The 19758-nt window shown below is 45.0% G+C and overlaps 1 protein-coding gene across 1 annotated transcript; it reads left to right on the top strand.

The window, feature by feature from the left end:
* Positions 1-242: 242 nt before the first annotated feature.
* On the top strand, positions 243-11836 carry CCDC174 (coiled-coil domain containing 174). The gene is made up of 11 exons (XM_082060241.1): positions 243-333; positions 1785-1889; positions 2289-2389; positions 3319-3377; positions 4401-4581; positions 5635-5730; positions 7161-7297; positions 7683-7777; positions 7998-8145; positions 9190-9324; positions 10052-11836. Exons 1-11 carry the CDS (start codon positions 292-294, stop codon positions 11044-11046), a joined length of 2094 nt encoding a protein of 697 aa, XP_081916367.1. The 5' UTR covers positions 243-291; the 3' UTR covers positions 11047-11836.
* The last annotated feature ends 7922 nt before the right edge of the window (positions 11837-19758 follow it).

The following is a 19758-nucleotide window of genomic DNA, read 5'->3' as shown; positions in this document are numbered from 1 at the left end:
CTCCTAGGGGCATTTCAGGTCTCGTCTCCCCAGCACTGAGCCGCCCGCAGCCTGCCCTGCGGCCGCAGCTCCAGGCTGACCGAGGCCGGGACAACTGGGGGTGCCGGGGACCGCGCACCTTCGCTCCGCACCCCAGCACCCGCTCCCTTCTCCGCCCGCCCCTGACCTCCCAAACATGGCGGCGGGGAGGGCCCGCCTGCCCTCAGCCGCGCCGTCGCAATAGCGCTGCGCTTTACGGTAAAGCCGCAAAGCGGGGAAGAAGGCGGGTTAGCCGGGGGAGCGGAGGCCGCCATGGACCGGAGGAAGAAGCCGCTGGATGTGGCCGCCTCCTCGGTGAGTGAGCGAACGTGGCCACGGCCGCGACGAAGGACAAGAAGCCCATCCCCGGGAGGGTCTGTCGTTCGGGTGTGAGGGGGCCAGTCGTGCCCTGTTAGCGGGGCCGGCGCAGGCCGTGCGGCTGGGCCGCTCCCATGGAACCACAGGGCAGCCTGGGTTGGAAGGACCTTCCCGGCTCACCCAGTCCAACCGCTGCCATGAGCAGGGTCATCTGCACCCAGACCAGGGTGCTCAGAGCCCCGTCCAGCCTGGGATGTCTCCAGGGATATCAGCACATCGGGGGCTGCTTTGTGGCTCCCCCACTGCAGTGCCCGCTCAAGCCAATGCGGATGTAAAGGGTGACGCTGTGCTCGTAGTCTGAGTGCGCCAGGGCAGAGTCCGTTCCCATTTCTGCTGTGATGGTAAAATAGGGCTGTGAGAGTGAAATCCCAGTTTATTTCCTGGGTTTTTGTAAGGAACAGGAGGCAAAGGGCCTTGGCAAAGGGCCAGTGAGGTGCTGCTCATGTGCACGCTCCAGTAGCCCCTTAGAAAGATGTTGCTGCCAAACACTTTGTTTTTCCAAATAAACAGTTAATATAAACTGTGGGTTGTTGTATATGAAACATTTAAAATTGAAGTTTTAGGTGATCACTTCAAGGCATTCAGAAAAAAAATTTAAAAGGTGTTAATTTGCAACACTACATGTCATTGCTACAGGGACTTGAAAAGCAAATGCTTTAGTGGTTGGGACAGATATTAATACCAGAGTCCACTTTCCTGATTTAATGTACCTGGGTGAAATTTGTCTTCCATAGGACCTGCAGTGATGTGATATCCTCTAACAGACTTGTTTTTTTAATGTAATTTCAAGGCAACATCCTGGCTGCTGCTGTTGTTTCCTAATAAAAGATGAGATGGGTGTTGGTTAAAGATGGCAGTGCTGCTTATATAGTTATTAAAAAACAATCTGAAACTAGATAAACAGTATGCAAAACCATGGTAAAGTATATGTACTTTATGAAAGCAAACTTTTATCAGTTATATTCTGAGACAGGATTTTAATAATTACCTAATGGTTAGAAGTTTCCTTTTCAAATTCAGTAATGTTATGTCATTAGTCCCTCTTTATTTGCTTGCCATCAGGGGGCTGGTAAAATCCATATGGAATTATGTCTCTCTTAATCCCATTATGATTCAAAGGATCAAAGATAGATAAATAGATAGATTTAAATCCTTAATAATTATTTGTATTCTGTGGTTTTTGTATATTGTTTGCTGTAAACTTAAGAGTGAACTTTGTGGTTGGATCAGTGCTTCCAAGTTCCACATAAAAATGCAATGAAATGCTCATATAACTGCAAATCCAGACTGTTTTACTAGAAATACAGTTATTACTTTATTACAGTAACTGATGAATATCTGTGTGACATGTCTTGGTTATTTATTTGCTTCTTTTGCTGCTGATGCAGTTGGTAGATCTCAAAGCAGAACTCTTCCGAAAGCAAGAAGAATTCAAGAAAGAAAAGCTGTTGAAAGATGCTGGCATCTTTGCAAAGCCCAAAACTTCTAATAAGGTAGAACTATTTTTCCATTAATGTTTTTGTCATTCTTTATCCTTAAAGTAAGAAAGTTCCTATTCAGACCTAAGTAAATAAATATTCAGAGCTGTGTCGCTATTCAAATGTGAAATCTTCTGATGAGAATGTTCTTTAAATTTAATTTCCAGGTGGGATTCTTGTGCACAGCAGAAAACTTATCTTTCTGCCCATCTAAATTGCCACTTAATCTCTGTTTCCCAGGAAGCAACAGCTTTTGTAACGATAGGAAAAGATGTTTCTTGTTTTTCTCTGAGATTTTGTGTGCTTCTCTGAAGGACGGAGGATGAAATATGGAGATGAAATGTTGTTTAATCATTACCATTTCAGTATTTCTATTGGTTTCTTTATTTGTTGTTATAAAATTGTGCTCCACAGAAACCAAGCATCTGGAACAAACAAAACACAGGAGTTGCCAATCGAGCTGAGAAGGATGTTGAGCAGAAGACAGAAGAGGATGATATATTAGATAAATCAAGGTAACTCTTTGGGTCTGTAAGCAAGGACTGCTTTGTAGACCTTGTATTTCCATGTTTAGAAAAGCACGTAAAGCAAGGTATGGATGTTTTGGATGAGCAGTTCTCATTAGACCAAACTGTAAGACCAGCAACAATTCCATGGTCTTTACCAGTAACGTACAAACCGCATCCCTGCAGCCTCACACTCGAGGAATGCCCGTCCTCACCTTATCGTAGTTGTTGAAGTATGTCAGGTTGCTGATTTCTGAAAGTCATCTTTAGAATTAAAAGCCAGCAATACATTATAATTCTATGGCAAAGTGTTTCTTGGACTTGACAGAAAACGGCTCATTTTTCTGCAAGATTTGACTCATCTTCTAATTGGGTTAGTTGTACAATAAGACATGTTGAAAATGCAATTTATACGTCTTTTTCTATTTTTCTATAAGCAGTTTCTAGTTCTTCAAAATTGTCTTCTACCATTCCAGAAATTAGTTAAGGTTTTCAGATTTTCTCTTCATTTTTTAAGAATAAGTGTAACTCCATGTTATATCTTTCATTTTTTTTTTTTCCCTGTGAAACAGTATTTCAGTATCTCATACTTGCAAATAACGGCCTAGTTCCCAGTATTTATCTGACAGACTGTAGTAGTTAGATAGAGCTGGAATACTTGTAACATCATCTTCCTGCCTACTTGACAAATTACACTTAAGATTAATTCTGTGACTACACTAAAATTATTTTCAGGATCAACTCTGGAACTGGGTATCTCTGTATCTTCAGAAAAGTCAGTTAAGCTTCAAAACAAAAAACAGGCATAAGTCAGCTTCTAGTAAACATTTCAGGCACCTTTGGTACTTTCCTGTTCCCTTTATCTAAGGCTAAATTGGTCATTTTGAACTGTGTTTGGAATTGGTGGGATTGCAATGTTGGGTTTTTTTATTTTTCAGGAAGAAACTGGAAGAGAAAGCAAAGCTGTATGAGAAAATGACAAAAGGCGACTTCCCAGGTGAACAAAACTGGTCTAAAATGACTTTTTGATATATATATATATATATGTATGCATATAAATACATATATGTAATTTGTTTGTAAAGTTCACGCTAAAAGTTGGTATTTTTGTGATTTACAGGTGATTTACAGCAGCTACAGTATGAATTCACTGCTTTTCTTACATTAGAAATTTTGGGGGGGAGTTATTATGCAAAGTGTCTTACATAGATTATTCCTCTTTGAAAGGGAGGCAACATATAGGTACTAGAGGAAATAAAATTACTTTCTGAAGGACAGCCTGTTCTAGTAAAGCACTATGGCCTTGTTCCACTCATTCATTAAGTGGGTGGAATATATTCTAGTTTTTCAATAAAGAATCTTAGAGAAACAAAATCAATTTATTCTCCAATATGCAGTCTTTGGATTGCGTTGCTGATATTCCGTCCTGCATTCTAATTCTTGGACCTTTATGAAGAGGAGAACGAGAGGAGTCTGGCTGGTCCATATGTGAATGCCAGTCGTGCAGCTGCTAGGGTTGGAGAATTCTAATCTGTCCCTTTCTTCTCTCATTCAGTCCCTTGCAAGAAGTAATTATTAAATCTTCTTGCGATTAATCTCTATTTTCTTTACCATATTTTTTTCTGTCTATATGACTTCACCACTTTACTGGTTTAAGAAGTACAGTAGTGATTGCTTAACTACTGCCAACACACCGAATGTCAAGCATCAGAAAAGTTACATAACAAACACTATACTTCTGAAATAGTTAATGAGCAGAGAATATTTTAGTGCAAAGATTACCACCTTTTCTGTATTGTACACAAACGATTGCTTTAAAATACCCTCAAACTTCTATGCAGAAATAGAGCTTATCACTGTGGAGTTTGTTGGGTACTGGATGAGATTTAAGTATTCCCCAATAGTGTGGCCAAGGGCATTGCTGGCAGCTGAAAAGCCAATTGTGGCTATTTTGTATGGATTTTGTGCTCAGTTCTGTTCTTTTCATGGCTGTTCTCTAAGAATCGATTTTCTGCCTTAGATGAAGAAACTGAGGATTTATATCTAGTGGATTTCACTCAGAAGATCATAGACAAACAGCACGAAGTACAGGAGCTGCATCAGAGCGAAGCTGCTAGAAAGACTTCAGAAAAAGAGACAGATGATGAGGAAACTCAACCTGAAATGGAAATACCACCACCCGAGGACCCAGACGAAGAATGGTTGGTACTGCTGGGCGATGGGCTCCGACTGCGTGGTGCTTTCATCAGTGTAAAGTGTCAGAAATTTACACTGACATATTTTACCATTCACATGGTGCTTTTCTGTCATTGCTTATGTCTCACTTCTGTGACACGTATTAGTATTAATATATTGTCTATCTCAGTGAGGCCATATCCTAATGAGGATATTTGGGTGCTAGCATAATTAATGCTAATTATTCAGCAGCCATAGTTAGATCTTGACTATAGAGAATGTAGACTTTTTTCCTACTGATCTTACTTTATTTAAAAAAAAATAAGTATTGAGCATGTACTGAGTTCTAGATATCCCTAGAAATTATGTAAAAGACCTTACTAAAAGCACAGTTCTTTAAAAGTTTGGGGTTTGGCAACTAGCTTGCCAGTCATACTTTTTCAGATGTAATATTAATTCTTTAGAATGGGATAATTGAGGCGGCTGGATGCTGAGGAACTTTCTAGCATTACAGGACAATAGTATAGCTCTTACCGGCTTTTTGACAACTGTAAATTAAGCATTCAGTACTACAAAGAGTTGAATAAGAAGCACAATATGTGCTTCAAAGGAACATTTTGCTTGCATTTTAGTCAGCCTTTGTTATGCCAGCTGAGTGAACGCTATCAGCCTATTCTAAATGAGTTTTAGACTGATAATTGAAGTATATTGTACCAATTCATATCCACAAGAAGTCAATGCTGCATCATTATTTTCACCATGGGAAGCAAGTACTAGGCTCAGTTTCATTTTAGTGTGAAAACTGCATGACATTGTAAATTTTGAAGATATTTTTACTGCATTGGATTGTCAAGGCAAACAGCCGGCACGAAGTGAGATTGAGTAAATGTCTGTGATAAAACTGTGTGTGCCCTGTTCAGATTGTAACCTCTGTTAATTGAAAGGTAGAATAAACTGTCACAAACGGAGAGACTGAGAGGGGATGAATGGAAAGTGTCACTGCTTCTGTCCTCTGGTTAAGAGTTCTCTAAATCTGCAATTATAAGTTCTGCATCAGATTTCCTTTGCTTTCATTACAGGGTTGATTATGTTGATTTCTTGGGCCGATCTAGACGCTGTATGAAGAAGGATTTGCCAAGTCTGCTTAAAATGGACCAGGAACTTCAAGGGAAAAGGTGTAGTTTCTCTAATGGAAGTGCATGCTCCTTGCAGTATGTACAATATATGTTTTTAATGAGAAGGAAGAGAGGTTTTGCTTTGTTACCCCATTCTCAATCCGGAATTGTTGATGCTACTTCTTTCTATAGATTTGCTTTAGACAAACTTCTGCTGGTTACATCGTTTTGTCTTAAAAAATAGAGTAGCTACAGAGAAATTGTGCATTACTGTGATTTTATGAAATCTTTCTATTATAAATTCCTGTGGTATTCCGAGGCTTCTATTTTATTCCACCTTGGCAGCTGGCAATTTGAAATAAGAGACTGGTGTATTGGTTTTAAATTGCAACAAAATGGAGACCATGAATATCAAATAAAAGCCCCAATGAAATTTCTAATAAACTACTACGGGACGCTTTTTGATGTAAATGTTGACTAAATCTAAAACATCACTTAAGGAGCATAGTTTGCACAGAGAAGTTCTAATAAATTGGCATAGCAGTCTCTCAGATACTTGATGCATCTTTTAAAACTGTGGTACCTATATGAAAATTGTATTTTATTGTAACTTCCAGAAAATCCCAGAGAAGTGATTCCTGGTTCTGTTTAACCTGGAAAGCGATGATAGTCCTTTAGTCATTCCAAATTCATCATGATACTCAAAGTGAATATGTTAGATCTCCATTTGTTTGGTTTTGCTTTTCTGTTAAACAGCTGTTTAAGAGCTCTTCTGTTAAAATTATTATGGCAGAATTGTTTCCAGAAAATAACAAAGTGACCTCAGCTGAGCCCTTACTGTTGCTGAAGTGAAAATTCATTCACACTAACAACTCATTAGCGTGTTCTCTATATTTTAAACATAAAGTGGACACGAGTGCTTTGAAATTGCAGTCTCTGCATTGATACAGATGATGGTCAGCAAAACCAGCTTTTGGTAGACAATAAAAGAAAAATATCCTGCTGCTTCTCTTGGGAAAACAAAAATATTTCCCGTATGGGGTGTTAACACTTGGCATGGACTTCCAGGGTAAATTAATGGCTAGTTTTTTGCTATTTCAAATACTTTTCGTTTTCTTACGTTAAATCTGAAATGTTTCTATATGTGATTGCTAGAATCCCAACAGATGCTAATAAAAGTGATTATTTCGTCTCCCATTCTGTGATTTGATAATGATTTCATAAAGCCTGTGAGAAAGAATATGACTCTGTTTAAGTCTTTCAACAACATGTTCTATTAGTACGTTGTTTCAGAGGTAATTTTGTATTTCTGTCTTCACCATGTATGATAGTCATCAATGCTGCATCGTTAAATGGTGCCTACAATGATCTGTGTTATGTAAAAACTGCAATAGTGGGTCAGACCCAGTCATACTTTTGCTGTTCAATACCATAAAACTAGCAAGTTCTGCTCTGTAATCCCTAACCTTGTTTGTTCTTTTTTTAATTAGGCAAGGCCCTGATGGGACTACTCTGTTATCTGAAGACATGAGAAGAGAACTTCAGAGACAGCAGTGGGAAAAAGAAGAAGAAGAAGCCCTCAGAAAACCCATAGGACCCATACATTATGAGGACATTCGAGAAAACGGTATACTTCCATACTTTATACCACTTCTCTTGATATCACCAAGGAGATTAGTTTTAGAGGAAGCAAAGGAAAATTACTTCTTGTACCTATATGGCAAAGTGTAGGTGTGTGTTAAGCCACGTGTAATAACCATTCAAATTGCCAGTATATAAATCTAGATTTATTTTTCCTCAAATTGTATTTTTTTCAAATCTGTTTTTCAAATTTCATTATCCCCCTCCTGTGTTCTTCAGGAATCTACATACATCATCTAAAACAAGCGCTTTTTAGCCATCTGAAACTAATGCGTTGTGCATTGTTGGGAGTAATTCAGTGCGTGAAAGCAGGGTGTATGGTCCTTGTAGTTACTGTCAATTTTAAATTGAGTGTAACTTTTTCTTTTCAGAGGCCAGACAGCTTGGCGTTGGTTACTTTGCCTTTTCTCGTGACAAAGAACTTAGGGATAAACAACGGGCAACACTGGATATGCTAAGAGAGCAGGTAAGAGTTTAAAGAGTAAACATCCTAGTTTCAGTGGTCACTGTCTTCGGTTGATTGTATCTGTCTTATACTAGGAGATGCCTGTGGCTGACTCTGAAAATAATTGTGCCTCTTTTTCTGTGTTGAAACATAGTACTTGATATGGATTGCTTTTAGTTGTTTAGTGAAGGAACATTATTATAATAATGAAGATTAATTCATGTTTTCCTTTGCTGTTAAGACACTTGATCAGAGAACTAAACGTGAACAGTTGAAAGAAAAAAGGAAGGCAGCTCTAGATGCAAGGCTGTCTAAACTTCGAGCACGGAAGATTAAGAAGTTAAGGGAAGCTGGATTAGAAGAAGAGGCAGAAAAACTGGAGAATGCAGGTATGATCTGCTGCCTTTTTAAGTTAAGTGCTTGCTATTTAATCTTGTACTTGATTGATGGACACATATACTCTAATTGATTTAGGGTTGGACATTCAATATATTGGTATTATGTATCCTATATATACAATTAGTATGACTGTTAAGATAGTGAGAGTTCATATGATTGTGTATAGATGTAAAATCATGCCAGAAGTAGCTTAATAAGGCAGGTAGAAATGTGGTATGTAAATCGTAGGCTTTTTTTCATTCACACCTGAGAGCAGGAATTATGTGTGTTAATTATGCGGGTTGAGGTTAGAGTGGCTGAAATGTTACTGTTTTTTTGGTTTTTAAGATGAAGTAGAATAGAGGTAATAACAAGTTAATTTTGATATCATATAATATAGACTCATAGAGTTTCAGTGCTGTCTGAAAATTGGACATCCAGCTGACTTTAGGATTTAGGATTATGAATTTGAGTTCTTATCCCATCTCTGCACTGTCTCCCATATGACACTGCCTGTCACTCGTACTGTCTCCCCCTGTAAAATGTGGCTATTATTTCATTATGGCATAATTCTATGCAAGCAATTAACTGTGAAGAGTTCTGGAAATAACAGTAATGTGCCACTGCTGTTACTGTTGTTCAGAATGCAAATTGTTTTCTCCAGTTAATGAAATGGAGATAACACGCTAATGTTCTTATTTTTACTTGATTTTCTAATTTCAGTATAACACTCAACACATTCCTTTTTGGTTTATTATGCAATAGATTTTCAGCAGCCTTTCTGGTACAACTACAAAGATAATGAAGTGTCTCTTGGCAGATAGGTTTCCTGATTGTTATCTGGGTTACCCATTATCTTTTCTGAACTAATATGCAATAATTAAAAAAAAAAAAATCACCTCCCAACTCAGATGCATTTCATTATTAGAATGAAATTAGATAACTAGTATGAGCTCTATAAATGCAAATAACTCTTGGTTCCTATTCCTCCTATGAAGTTCATATAGATTTTATCCCGTTACTAACAAAAACTACTCTCTCTTTCTGTAACATAGAGCTGAAAGGTGTTACTGAGGAACCAGAAGCTCCGAAAGTTACTGCAGCAAGTAGAAAGGTTGAGGTTGTTATTCAGGAGAGAAGAGATACAAAGCCTGGCGTGCCTTATGTCCGAGAGTGGGATAAAGGCAAAGGTAAGGAAATGTAGATTCAGAAACATTTATTGGAAGCGTGTGCACAATGCTACTTCATTTCTATTTTGTGACAAAGTATGGTACAAATGAGAAGCAATGAAATACTCTCCCTTTGTACTGATGACTATCTAGTGTGCAGTGCAGTGATTGGCAAGGTTTGCCTTAGTGCCAGTAGCTGCTATAATGTCCCCATAATTTTTTCTTCTATATGAGTTATTCCATTTCTGGATGATCCAGAGAGCTTGACAGAATGAAAAATTTCATTCTGTTCATAAGACTTACTGTCTTTCTTGATGTGTTTCTGTAGTTTGTGCTACATGATGACAAGAAGAAGTTACTGGTTTTTTGCCACTAGAGATCATCTCATCATCTCCATCTTCTAATAACTAAGCTATTAATGCTTTGCTTGGTTTGTATTTTGATTCACCCCTAACTAATTAGTTGTTTTTCATAACCAATGACCACATTGTTAAAGGATCTTAAAGTGACTAGGATGAGTTATATAGAGGATGGTGGTTATCTTTAATGCTCCATGCTTTCATTCCTGCTCTGTCAGGAAAGTGGACTGTCAGCTTAGCTAGCAATCTCGTCCTAGATGGAAAAGGAACTTCAAATGGCTTCTCACAGCTGCATCTTCTCTGCTTGCTAATTTGTTTTCCCTCCTTTCTGACTGATCTTCAGACCTTGAATTCTATATTCAATCTACCTTTTTCCCTGTTTCTAACAGAACTGATGTTTGGGCAATGGTCAAAGAAACAGGAAGAACTCAGAGATGAACGAGATCCAGAATTTGCGCCACCTTCTGATTACTTTCTGGGACAAAAGAAAGATGATAATTACAGAAGTCGGAATTCAAGCAGTCCTGAAAGTTCCTCTGAAAAACTGGAAACAGAGACAACACAAAACCAACAGACGCCATCAGCGCAGGTCAATGGCAGCAGCACTGAAAACGTGCCGCCATCAGCGCGGGCTTACAACAGCAACGTTCAAAATGAGCCGGTGTCAACCGGGGCCCGTGGCAGTGACACTCAAGCGCCATCATCAGAGGAGGATGACAGCAGCGAGGATGACGATACAATGCCGTCAGCACAGGCTTATGGCTATGGTGTTCAAGGTGCACCGCCGTCGATGCAGGCGTACGGCTATGGCACTCGAGGTGTGCTGTCATCAGTGCAGGCTTATGGCTATGGCACTCATGAAATGCCATTTCCAATGCAGGCTTACGGCTACGGCGCTCAAGGCATGATGCCACCAATGCATGCTTATGGCTACAGCACTCATGATATGGCATATCCAATGCAGGGCTATGGCTACGGCACCCAAGATGTGCCGCCAGCTATGCAGGCATGCGGCTGCAGCACCCGAGATGTGCCACCAGGGATGGAGGGCTGCAGCTGCAGCACCCAAGATGTCCCACCGGGGATGGAGAGCTGCAGCTGCAGCACCCAGGATGTCCCACCGGGGATGGAGGGCTGCAACTGTGGCGCCCAAGACATGCCGCCAGGGATGCAGGCCTGCAGCTGCAGCACCCAAGATGCGCCGCCGTCAGCGCAGGCCTGCGGTTGCAGCGCTCAAGATGTGCCGCCAGGGATGCAGGCCTGCAGCTGCAGCGCTCAAGATGCGACACCTTCAGCGCAGACTGACAGCAGCGACGCTCAAAATCAGGAACCGCTTTACCAAAGTTTAGATGATATGCTGTCTTACTACAGACAAGTGACTTGAACTGAGCAAAACGATAAGGCAAGAATTGTGATTTAAATAATTAAATGGAATTATCTTCTTGGCCAGAATATTTTTTCCCACATCTGGGAAAAATAAGTTCCTGTAAGTAGATAAAAATAAGTCTCCTGGAGAGCTAAGCTATTTGACATCATGGCTGTACTTTTGCCCTGTTCTTTTTTTTCCCCCTCTTTATTAAAATTATGTGACTTTTTTTTTTTTTTTTCCCATTACTTACTTTAGTATGTATTTCATTTTAACTCTTTGCCAGTTACACCTGAACTCTGGAGTATATTAATGGCTTTCTTTCAAAGGAGGAACCCTACCCTGTTGCTCCCCAGCTAACTTCTGGTTTGGAGGTACAAGTTCAGTGATATCTGTACAAACAGTATTGAAATGGCAGACCCTCTGCTCCTAAATACAGAAAGATTTTAGGACATTTGTTACCTACCTAATCTCCTGCCTTTGGGAGGTGCAGAATATTATCTAGTGAACGGTGGTGCAGAGTAGTTCACATGGTCATAATGGCTTCTGCATTCCTGACGTCAGTATATGGCTCATAATTCTGTGAAGCAAATTAGAGCAGAGAGAGGCATTGCAGAAACCAATAGCGATAGTTAGACTAAGAATAAACACTTCACTGAAGTAGAAGTCTTGATACCTGAAATTACTGGCTGGAATATGCCTAATACTGTGCTGATGGAAGTGACTTAGCTGTCATGTGTAAGCTGTTTAATTAGGGCAGCCTGGTTGTTACAGCACAGGAAATAAAGGGCCTCATTCAGCTTCCTACCATCAGTCTGGGAAAGCTTTGTTCAAACGATGTAACTTTTGTGCACTTGAGCGAATGGTAAGTTTGGACTGAAAACAGCTTAGCTTTATGTTGGAATAAACATCTAAGATTTCAGTTGTAATTAGCAATTTTGTTTTGTGAGGCATGGTAGAATTGGTTTCCAGCGTAGAAAAACTGCTTTTTAAAGCAGGTAATGCATTTAGAAGTATTTTATGAAATCTATTGGAAAAACAATCCCTTTTGACCAGAAATTCTTTAACTAATCCATATTTAAATTTCATAGCAAGAAAGAATTTAGTACTATAGTTTCTTAGTTCCGACAAAGGACAGACTAAATGAGTGGTTCTGCTGTTTGAAGGAAATCTAAAAAAAACAACCAAAAAAAACCACAAAACAACAACAAAAAACCCTGGCATGTGTTTTATATCTTTGGAAGGTCATAACTTAGAAACCACTATAATGCCCTTGGAAGATGGGGGTCCAAATGCTGCCATTACACTTTGGATAAAAGGAAATTGGAAGATTCAGATTGGCAGAGCTGCTAAAGGCTGCAAAGGAATCACTAGTTCATGCCGACCCAGGAGCTCTGTGCTCAAACTGCTGTTGTATCTGTGTTATATTGTGCCTCTCTTTCTAATTGTTTAAGGCAGCTGGGGGAGGAAGGATCAGCTGGAACATAAAAGCATGAGAAACTCCCCCAGCAACTCCCAGTGTTTTGAAGCTTGCTGGGGAGTGCAGTGAAGCATTTTAGGATGTTCTGGGTTGTGTGTTCATGCTTTCTTAGCCACTCTCAGTCTAGAATCGTCGTACATTACAATTCTTTATTAATTAAGCCTCAGAATATTTAATAGCACTATCCACATTCTGTGGAAAGAAAAAAACTAAAATGCAAAATGTCTTATGTGAGGTCACAAAGCAAGTCTGTAGCAGCGGTTCCAAGCCAGTCCTCCAGCCTGGCTGACTTAAGCCAGAGAAGTTTCATATTTAAGACCTCACGTGAATCAGTATGTGGAAGTTGTTCAGAGTAGGGTGTGATTTCCTTGGAGCTGAAATAACTCAAAAGAGTAGACAAAGTACTTTAAGACATTAGAGCTTGACTTGAATTCATTATAGCAATCATATCCTTCAACAGTTTTCCCTATAAACAATATTTGCATTTATTCCGCTACTATTTTAATCATGGGCATTCATTTCGTACTGCCTTCTGGGCTTTGTTTTTTCTGTGCCCTTCAGACTGTGGGTAATTTTATGTATATATGTGATTTAGGAGCTATAACGTCTTTGCATTAGTTTAACACTGAGCTGGAGCTGCACTAAGGAATGAAATGCCATTTATAACATAGTATTATGTAAAAACATACGATCAAAGTGTTCCTTTGTTCAGCTCCATTTCCATAGCCTGTATTAAACACAGGAGGATTCTTGGCCAGGAAGGCGGTTCAATGTCTACGTTAAACTAAAGCCTATTGAGAACAGCTCTCCCACAGCAGCGATCTGTCACTTTGCCATTTGGTCTCTTTCCCTCTTGTCTTGATTTTTGGCTGAACCGCCTTTGCATATTCTCTCATGCTGCAGAGCCCTGAGGATTTACTCCTTTTTGTCGCAAAGGCATTACGCGGGCACAATCGGGACAAGCCGCAACAACAGATCGAGCTTGTTCCTCGGTAAGCGCAAACTGCTTTCGGAGCGATGCTGAGGATAGATGGAAGTACACGTGAGCCTGTCTGGCTTGTTCGTAAGGAGATACATCTGTCACTGCCTCAAGTTGGTCTATAATGTTGTTTCCCTCAACTTGAACACCTGGTAGGTTAGAGTGGCTTTTTATATGCATTATAAATACTGGCACTGTCCTATAATCTAACACGTTCCACAAATGTAACAATGCTTCAAACAACAAGGCATTGGAAACTTGCCGCGAAAGCGAATCTGCTACCGGACTCATTGGGCAGTGATGCCATTTTTGTAATGCCGCTAAGCGTATCGAGGGCAGTTTCTTTTAAGGTGTCCCGTCTGTACGCAAGTAAAACACGCTAGGCCACGACAAGAAGGGCTTCGGCCTTTCGTTGCAGGCTAAAAACGCTGCAGCCAAAGTCTCAGCGTGGGCTCGAGCCTGTATTTTTGCCTTTTCTACCTCCCTTTGCATAATCGGTACCCGTATACAAGCTTCCACCATCTCTGCCCGAGAAGCTGTTTTTCCCAAGCTGGCTAATATCTGTCAGTATTGGGTGTTTGCATTCGTCGTGGCCAAATCTTTCCCCACAGCAGCTTTTGCCTCTGGAGTCAGGTTAGGAGAAGCATCTATAGCTTCTTTTAAACGGTCCACAAACTTCATATATGGCTCCCCAGGATCCTGCTTTATTGTAGAATAGGGTGGCACAGGGTTACCTATATTTGGTAATTCTTTCACTGCCGCCACAGCAAGCCCCCGCCACAAAATCCTCGGAGGAAGCGCCGCCCGAGCGGCACCATCCGCATATCGCCACGACCCGGTAATCGATCCATGCTAGCTAATCGTAATGGATCATCAGCTGGTAAATGAACGTTTTCTAATACTGCCAATTCCACCTTCCCCTGCCACTTGTCCAAGAACAGCAAATGCCCCATTGGGGGAAGCAATAACTCTATCAATGCCTTAATATCGGTTGGAGTGAGTACTCGCCCCTTGAAAAATGAATCCATTAGCTGCATCACGTGCCTATTATCCATACCATATTGCATAATTGCTGTTTGCAATCGCTTAACCATTTTCCAATCAAAGGGCGACCACTGCCTTTGTCCTCTGTTATTGATGTGCAGTGGCATTGCTGTAATACCGCCAGGTAACATAATCCCTTCAACCGTCGCACCCCTGACTACCCATTGTCAGCGTTGCCCTGCATTATGAGAGTCATCTCGAGGAGTGTCTCTCTCTACCCTGACGCATAGGGGCAGCCCCCAAATTATCATTACTATCATTCCTATACAATTTCCTTGTCTTTCCCTGCAGATCAGTAAGTCGACGCATATTTGTAAATAGATCTGCTGACCCAGTCTCCAGCCCTTTTCCATATCGCACTCTCAAATATTCATCCGCTTCTCTTACAGAAGCACAGAGCACATCCATCCTCTGCACATTGTCTAGCCCATTTTTGTATTTGCTCCTTTTTAATACGGAGCTCCTCAGGAGCGAGGTCCAATTCCGCCCCTCCCCTTCCCGTTTTTACCCGTTTTTCACATTCCCTGCCAATTGCCTCTAACCCGTCCTTAATTGCATATGATGCCTTTTAAAAGCTAAGATACCATTAGATGGCAGTAAATGTAAAACTTCGTGGTTAATAGCATATAAAAACTTGCTGCATCTGGCCCTCCTGCCGTTTCAGTAAGTCCCTCAGGCTCTGCACACGGCTCTCCTCCCAGAAGTCAGGGGGAATCTGTGGCGCTCCATCCCGCCGTTCCATCAGGTCCTCCGGCAAAGGCACGTCAGCCGGATTAACTCGTCCTGGCTCGTCAAAACTTGCCGATTGCTGCCGTTCATCTTCGTAGGCAGGCAATGGCTCAATGGGCGCAGAGGGTATAACTTGCTCTCCGCTCCAGAACTACAAATGTGATACGGGACATACCAGGGGTATCGATTTTTCAGAGTTCTCAGAGCAGGGGCAGCTCACGGCAGGCGGCTCCAAGGGGACGGCACACGCTTCCGGCTCTCCCGAGGCATCGTCCATTGGCCGACTGACCTCCCCCCGCCAGGGTCCGGCGAGGTCGCCCGCCTCGCGGCTCCCCCTCGTGACCACTTCCCACGGTTCAGTCCCGATCTCCTCCCACGTACCAGGAGAAAAAAATCTGTCCGTCGATCGGACACAGCCCTTCCGCAGGGCCAGTAGTAAAAGACGCCCCACTGTGTCTTTTTCCAAAAATCTTCCTGTTTGTGCAGCCAGCCACAGAACACGTTTCACTATTACTTTTTCTTCCGCAGGTGCTGCGTTTCCCACGCCACCCGATTCCCCGTATATCTTTTCCTTTTAACACTTGGTCACGGCTGTGAAGAATCTGAGCGAATGTGTCATATTAACTTGTCCAATCCTTCGGAAACTATTCAGAGTACTTTAGGGTTTGACAAACGGTTTAACGTGCTGTTTTAGTGACCTTTTAACCTCGAGTGACCTTTTGACCTCTGGTGACCTTTTGACCTCTGGTGACCTTTTGACCATTGGTGACATTTTGACCTCTGGTGACCTTTTGACCTCGGGTGACCTTTTGACCTCGGGTGACCTTTTGACCTCGAGTGACCTTTTGACCTCTGGTGATCTTTTGACCCCGAGTGACCTTTTGACCTCGACTGACCTTTTGACCTCTGGTGACCTTTTGACCTCAGATGACCTTTTGACCTCGAGTGTCCTTTGACCTCAGGTGACCTCTTGACCTCTGGTGACCTTTTTGACCTCGGGTGACCTTTTGACCTCGAGTGACCTTTTGACCTCGGGTGACCTTTTGACCTCAGGTGACCTTTTGACCTCGAGTGACCTTTTGACGTCTGGTGACCTTTTGACCTCGAGTGACCTTTTGACCTCTGGTGACCTTTTGACCTCGAGTGACCTTTTGACCTCGAGTGACCTTTGTACCTCTGGTGACCTTTTGACCTCGAGTGACCTTTTGACCTCAATGTAGTTGCAATAGCAGTAATGAAGTGCAGGTGCTGTTGCTTCAAGTGAGATTCCAGGTAATTTGATATGGGTTGTGGGTGGGGCCTGGGGTGATTGATCCCTCCCTTTCCAGGGGATTGTGGGAAGGGGTGGGCGGGGCTCAGGGTATTTAAGCCCCAGTCCCCAGGTAGTGAGCTCATTCAGCTCTGGGACTGCTTCGGTGCCGGTTCTCTGTTGTTCCTCAGCAGCTTTTGAGCTGTTGAAGCTACGTGGGCAGACGTCTTAGGAGAAGCGGAGGTGTCCCTTTGAGGTAAGAGCTTTGGGCACAGCTAAGGTTCAGTAGCAGCTGTAGTAGAAAGGTTGTTTGTCATTATGTTTCATTTGTTGATTCAGTTCCAGGTGCTTTGCATTTTCCAATAATTCCTGACCACGATGAAGATGGAGTGTTGTTTTTTGGTTTGTATTGCTGTATTAATAGCTGTTAATATAATCTCCTCTCCTAGAATAGTGTCTTGTCTCTAGAACCTTTGCAGCATGCAGCGGCCCCCCGTAGATCATTCAAATGTACCTCCCGGAACTCAGCCAAGGTGAGCAATGACTCGTAGGCTACTACCGATAAATATTATTCGGGTGTCTAATCGTACGCCTGTCCTTGTTTTCCTTATTGTAGGTGACGATGGAGAAAGTGACAACTGCAGGAAGATCCCCGTTAGCCCACGTCATGTTTTCCTCTGTTGAAGATGGATTCGGTCCCTTGGCCCTCTAGAAGTTAAGTGGAGGCACGAGGGCTGGGAAGGGGCTGGGAATCGCAGGGCCGGGGTGTTTAAAGTTCTGAGACAGAAAAGGGCCGTCCAGGAGCAGTCCCCTTTGGGCAGATGAATGGGGTCAGGGAATTTTACAGTGTCATGCTAGCGTGTGCCGGGCAGGGCAGCTCCAGCCTGTGTCTGCATTGTGGTGCAGTTCGGGAAGCCTGCCTTGCGCCTGTCAGTCGATCCTGGGGTCTCGTTGCGTTCGAGGGACCTGAAAGGCATCTCGGGTGCCGTCCCGGGATCTGGCTCGAGGGCTGGGGAGGGGCTGGGAATTGCATGGAGGGGGTTTAAAGCTCTCATAGGGGCAAGGGCCGTCCAGGAACAGTGCCCTTTGGGCAGTTAAAGGGTCCAGGGAACTTTACAGACTGATGCCAGCTTGTGCCAGGCAGGGCAGCTCCAGCCTGTGTCTGTTATCGTGTAGGCAAAGGTTGTAGGCAGAGGGACAACTTGGCAAGAAAGAGTGAGAAAAGAGGCGAGCCGAGCACTGTAAGCAGGTGTGTGGTGTCAGAGGGAAGATGTGCCTTGTGCCTTTATACTGTGTGTTTGCTCTGCTTAGTCAGCGTGTGTTTTCTTGTGTTGCTGTAGATGTTGAGGAGGAACCTGGCGATGCTGGAATATCCCTGTCAGCGCACATGGTGTTTTCATCTTTTGAAGATGGATCCGGTCTCTTGGCTAAGCGGAGGCTGGGGGGCTGGGAAGGGGCGGGGAACCGCAGGGAGGGGGGTAAAGTTCTATTTGGGGCAAGGGCTATCCAGGAACAGTCCCCTTTGGGCAGGTGAAGGGTCCAGGGAATTTCACAGTGCGATGCCAGCGTGTGCCGGGCAGGGCAGCTCCAGCCTGTGTCTGCGTTGTGGTGCAGTTCGGGAAGCCTGCCTTGCGCCTGTCAGTCGATCCGGGGGTCTCGTTGCGTTCGAGGGACCCGAAAGGCACCTCGGGCGCCGTCCCGGGATCTGGAACGCCGGTGCCGACTGGCGTAGCGCCAACTGGGCGCTGGTTTTCTCGTATCAGCAGGTGAAGGCGTGGCAGGTCCTTGCGTTTCGGACGTTTCTGGTCAGTTGTGTTTTATGGTGTCGTTGAGGGCTGCGGCGGCAGCTCTGCTCTCTACCCATCCGGTCTCAGGGACTGGCACGTCTTCCCAGCATCTTGAAGTTTTTAAGCCGTGCCGCCCTCTCTGTGTGTTTGCGCCAGCACCGCCGTCTCCTAAGGGGCCATGCCCTTCGGGCTCTGGAGCTTGGAGGAGACTGAGGGGTGACCTCATTAATGTTTATCAATATGTAAAGGGTGAGTGTCAGGAGGATGGAGCCAGGCTCTTCTTGGTGACAGCCAGTGATAGGACAAGGGGTAATGGGTTCAAACTGGAACACAGGAGGTTCCACTTGAATTTGAGAAGAAACTTCTTCATGGTGAGGGTGGCAGAGCCTGGCCCAGGCTGCCCAGGGGGGTTGTGGAGTCTCCTTCTCTGCAGACATTCCAACCCGCCTGGACACCTTCCTGTGTAACCTCAGCTGGGTGTTCCTGCTCCATGGGGGGATTGCACTGGATGAGCTTTCCAGGGCCCTTCAACCCCTGACATCCTGTGATCTGAACGGTGCCCGGGCTCTGAGGGGACCTTCCGGGCTCGCGCGCGCCGCCCCGAGGCGGGAGGCTCGCGCGCGCCGCCCCGAGGCGGGAGGCTCGCGCGCGCCGCCCCGAGGCGGGAGGCTCGCGCGCGCCGCCCCGAGGCGGGAGGCTCGCGCGCGCCGCCCCGAGGCGGGAGGCTCGCGCGCGCCGCCCCGAGGCGGGAGGCTCGCGCGCGCCGCCCCGAGGCGGGAGGCTCGCGCGCGCCGCCCCGAGGCGGGAGGCTCGCGCGCGCCGCCCCGAGGCGGGAGGCTCGCGCGCGCCGCCCCGAGGCGGGAGGCTCGCGCGCGCCGCCCCGAGGCGGGAGGCTCGCGCGCGCCGCCCCGAGGCGGGAGGCTCGCGCGCGCCGCCCCGAGGCGGGAGGCTCGCGCGCGCCGCCCCGAGGCGGGAGGCTCGCGCGCGCCGCCCCGAGGCGGGAGGCTCGCGCGCGCCGCCCCGAGGCGGGGCGCACGCGCAGCGCGGCGGTTCCGCGCGCTCCTCCGCGAGCTCCGGAGGGGAGACCCGCGCCGAGGCGGGGAGGGGCCGGCAGGACGCGGTGCGCATGCGCAAGCGCACACCAGCGATAATGGCCCGCGCGAGGCCCGCGGTGTGCGCGGCTGTTGGTGCGCATGCGCCAGCGTCATTCTTCGCGGACCCTGGGGGGGCGCATGCGCACGGCTGCGGTACCGGCCCGCAAGGCCGCCTGCAGCGCCGCAGCCTGACCGCGGGGGGGCGCCAGAGCCCGCGCGCCGCTCCCGCCCCGGAGCCGCCGCCGAGGGGCCGGACGGGGCCTGTCCCCGCCCCTCCGCCGCAGGGGTCCGGTTCCGTTCCTGCCCTGCCGAAACGTGCTTCAAGAGCACGAAGAACGCTGCGTCCCCTCGACAGTCACCCCAGCCCT

The sequence above is a fragment of the Streptopelia decaocto genome (assembly GCF_964273445.1).
Source record: "Streptopelia decaocto genome assembly, chromosome: 8".
Classification (NCBI taxonomy): domain Eukaryota; kingdom Metazoa; phylum Chordata; class Aves; order Columbiformes; family Columbidae; genus Streptopelia; species Streptopelia decaocto.
The sequence above is the reverse complement of the archived record's forward strand: the minus strand, read 5'-3'. Positions and strand labels throughout refer to the sequence as shown.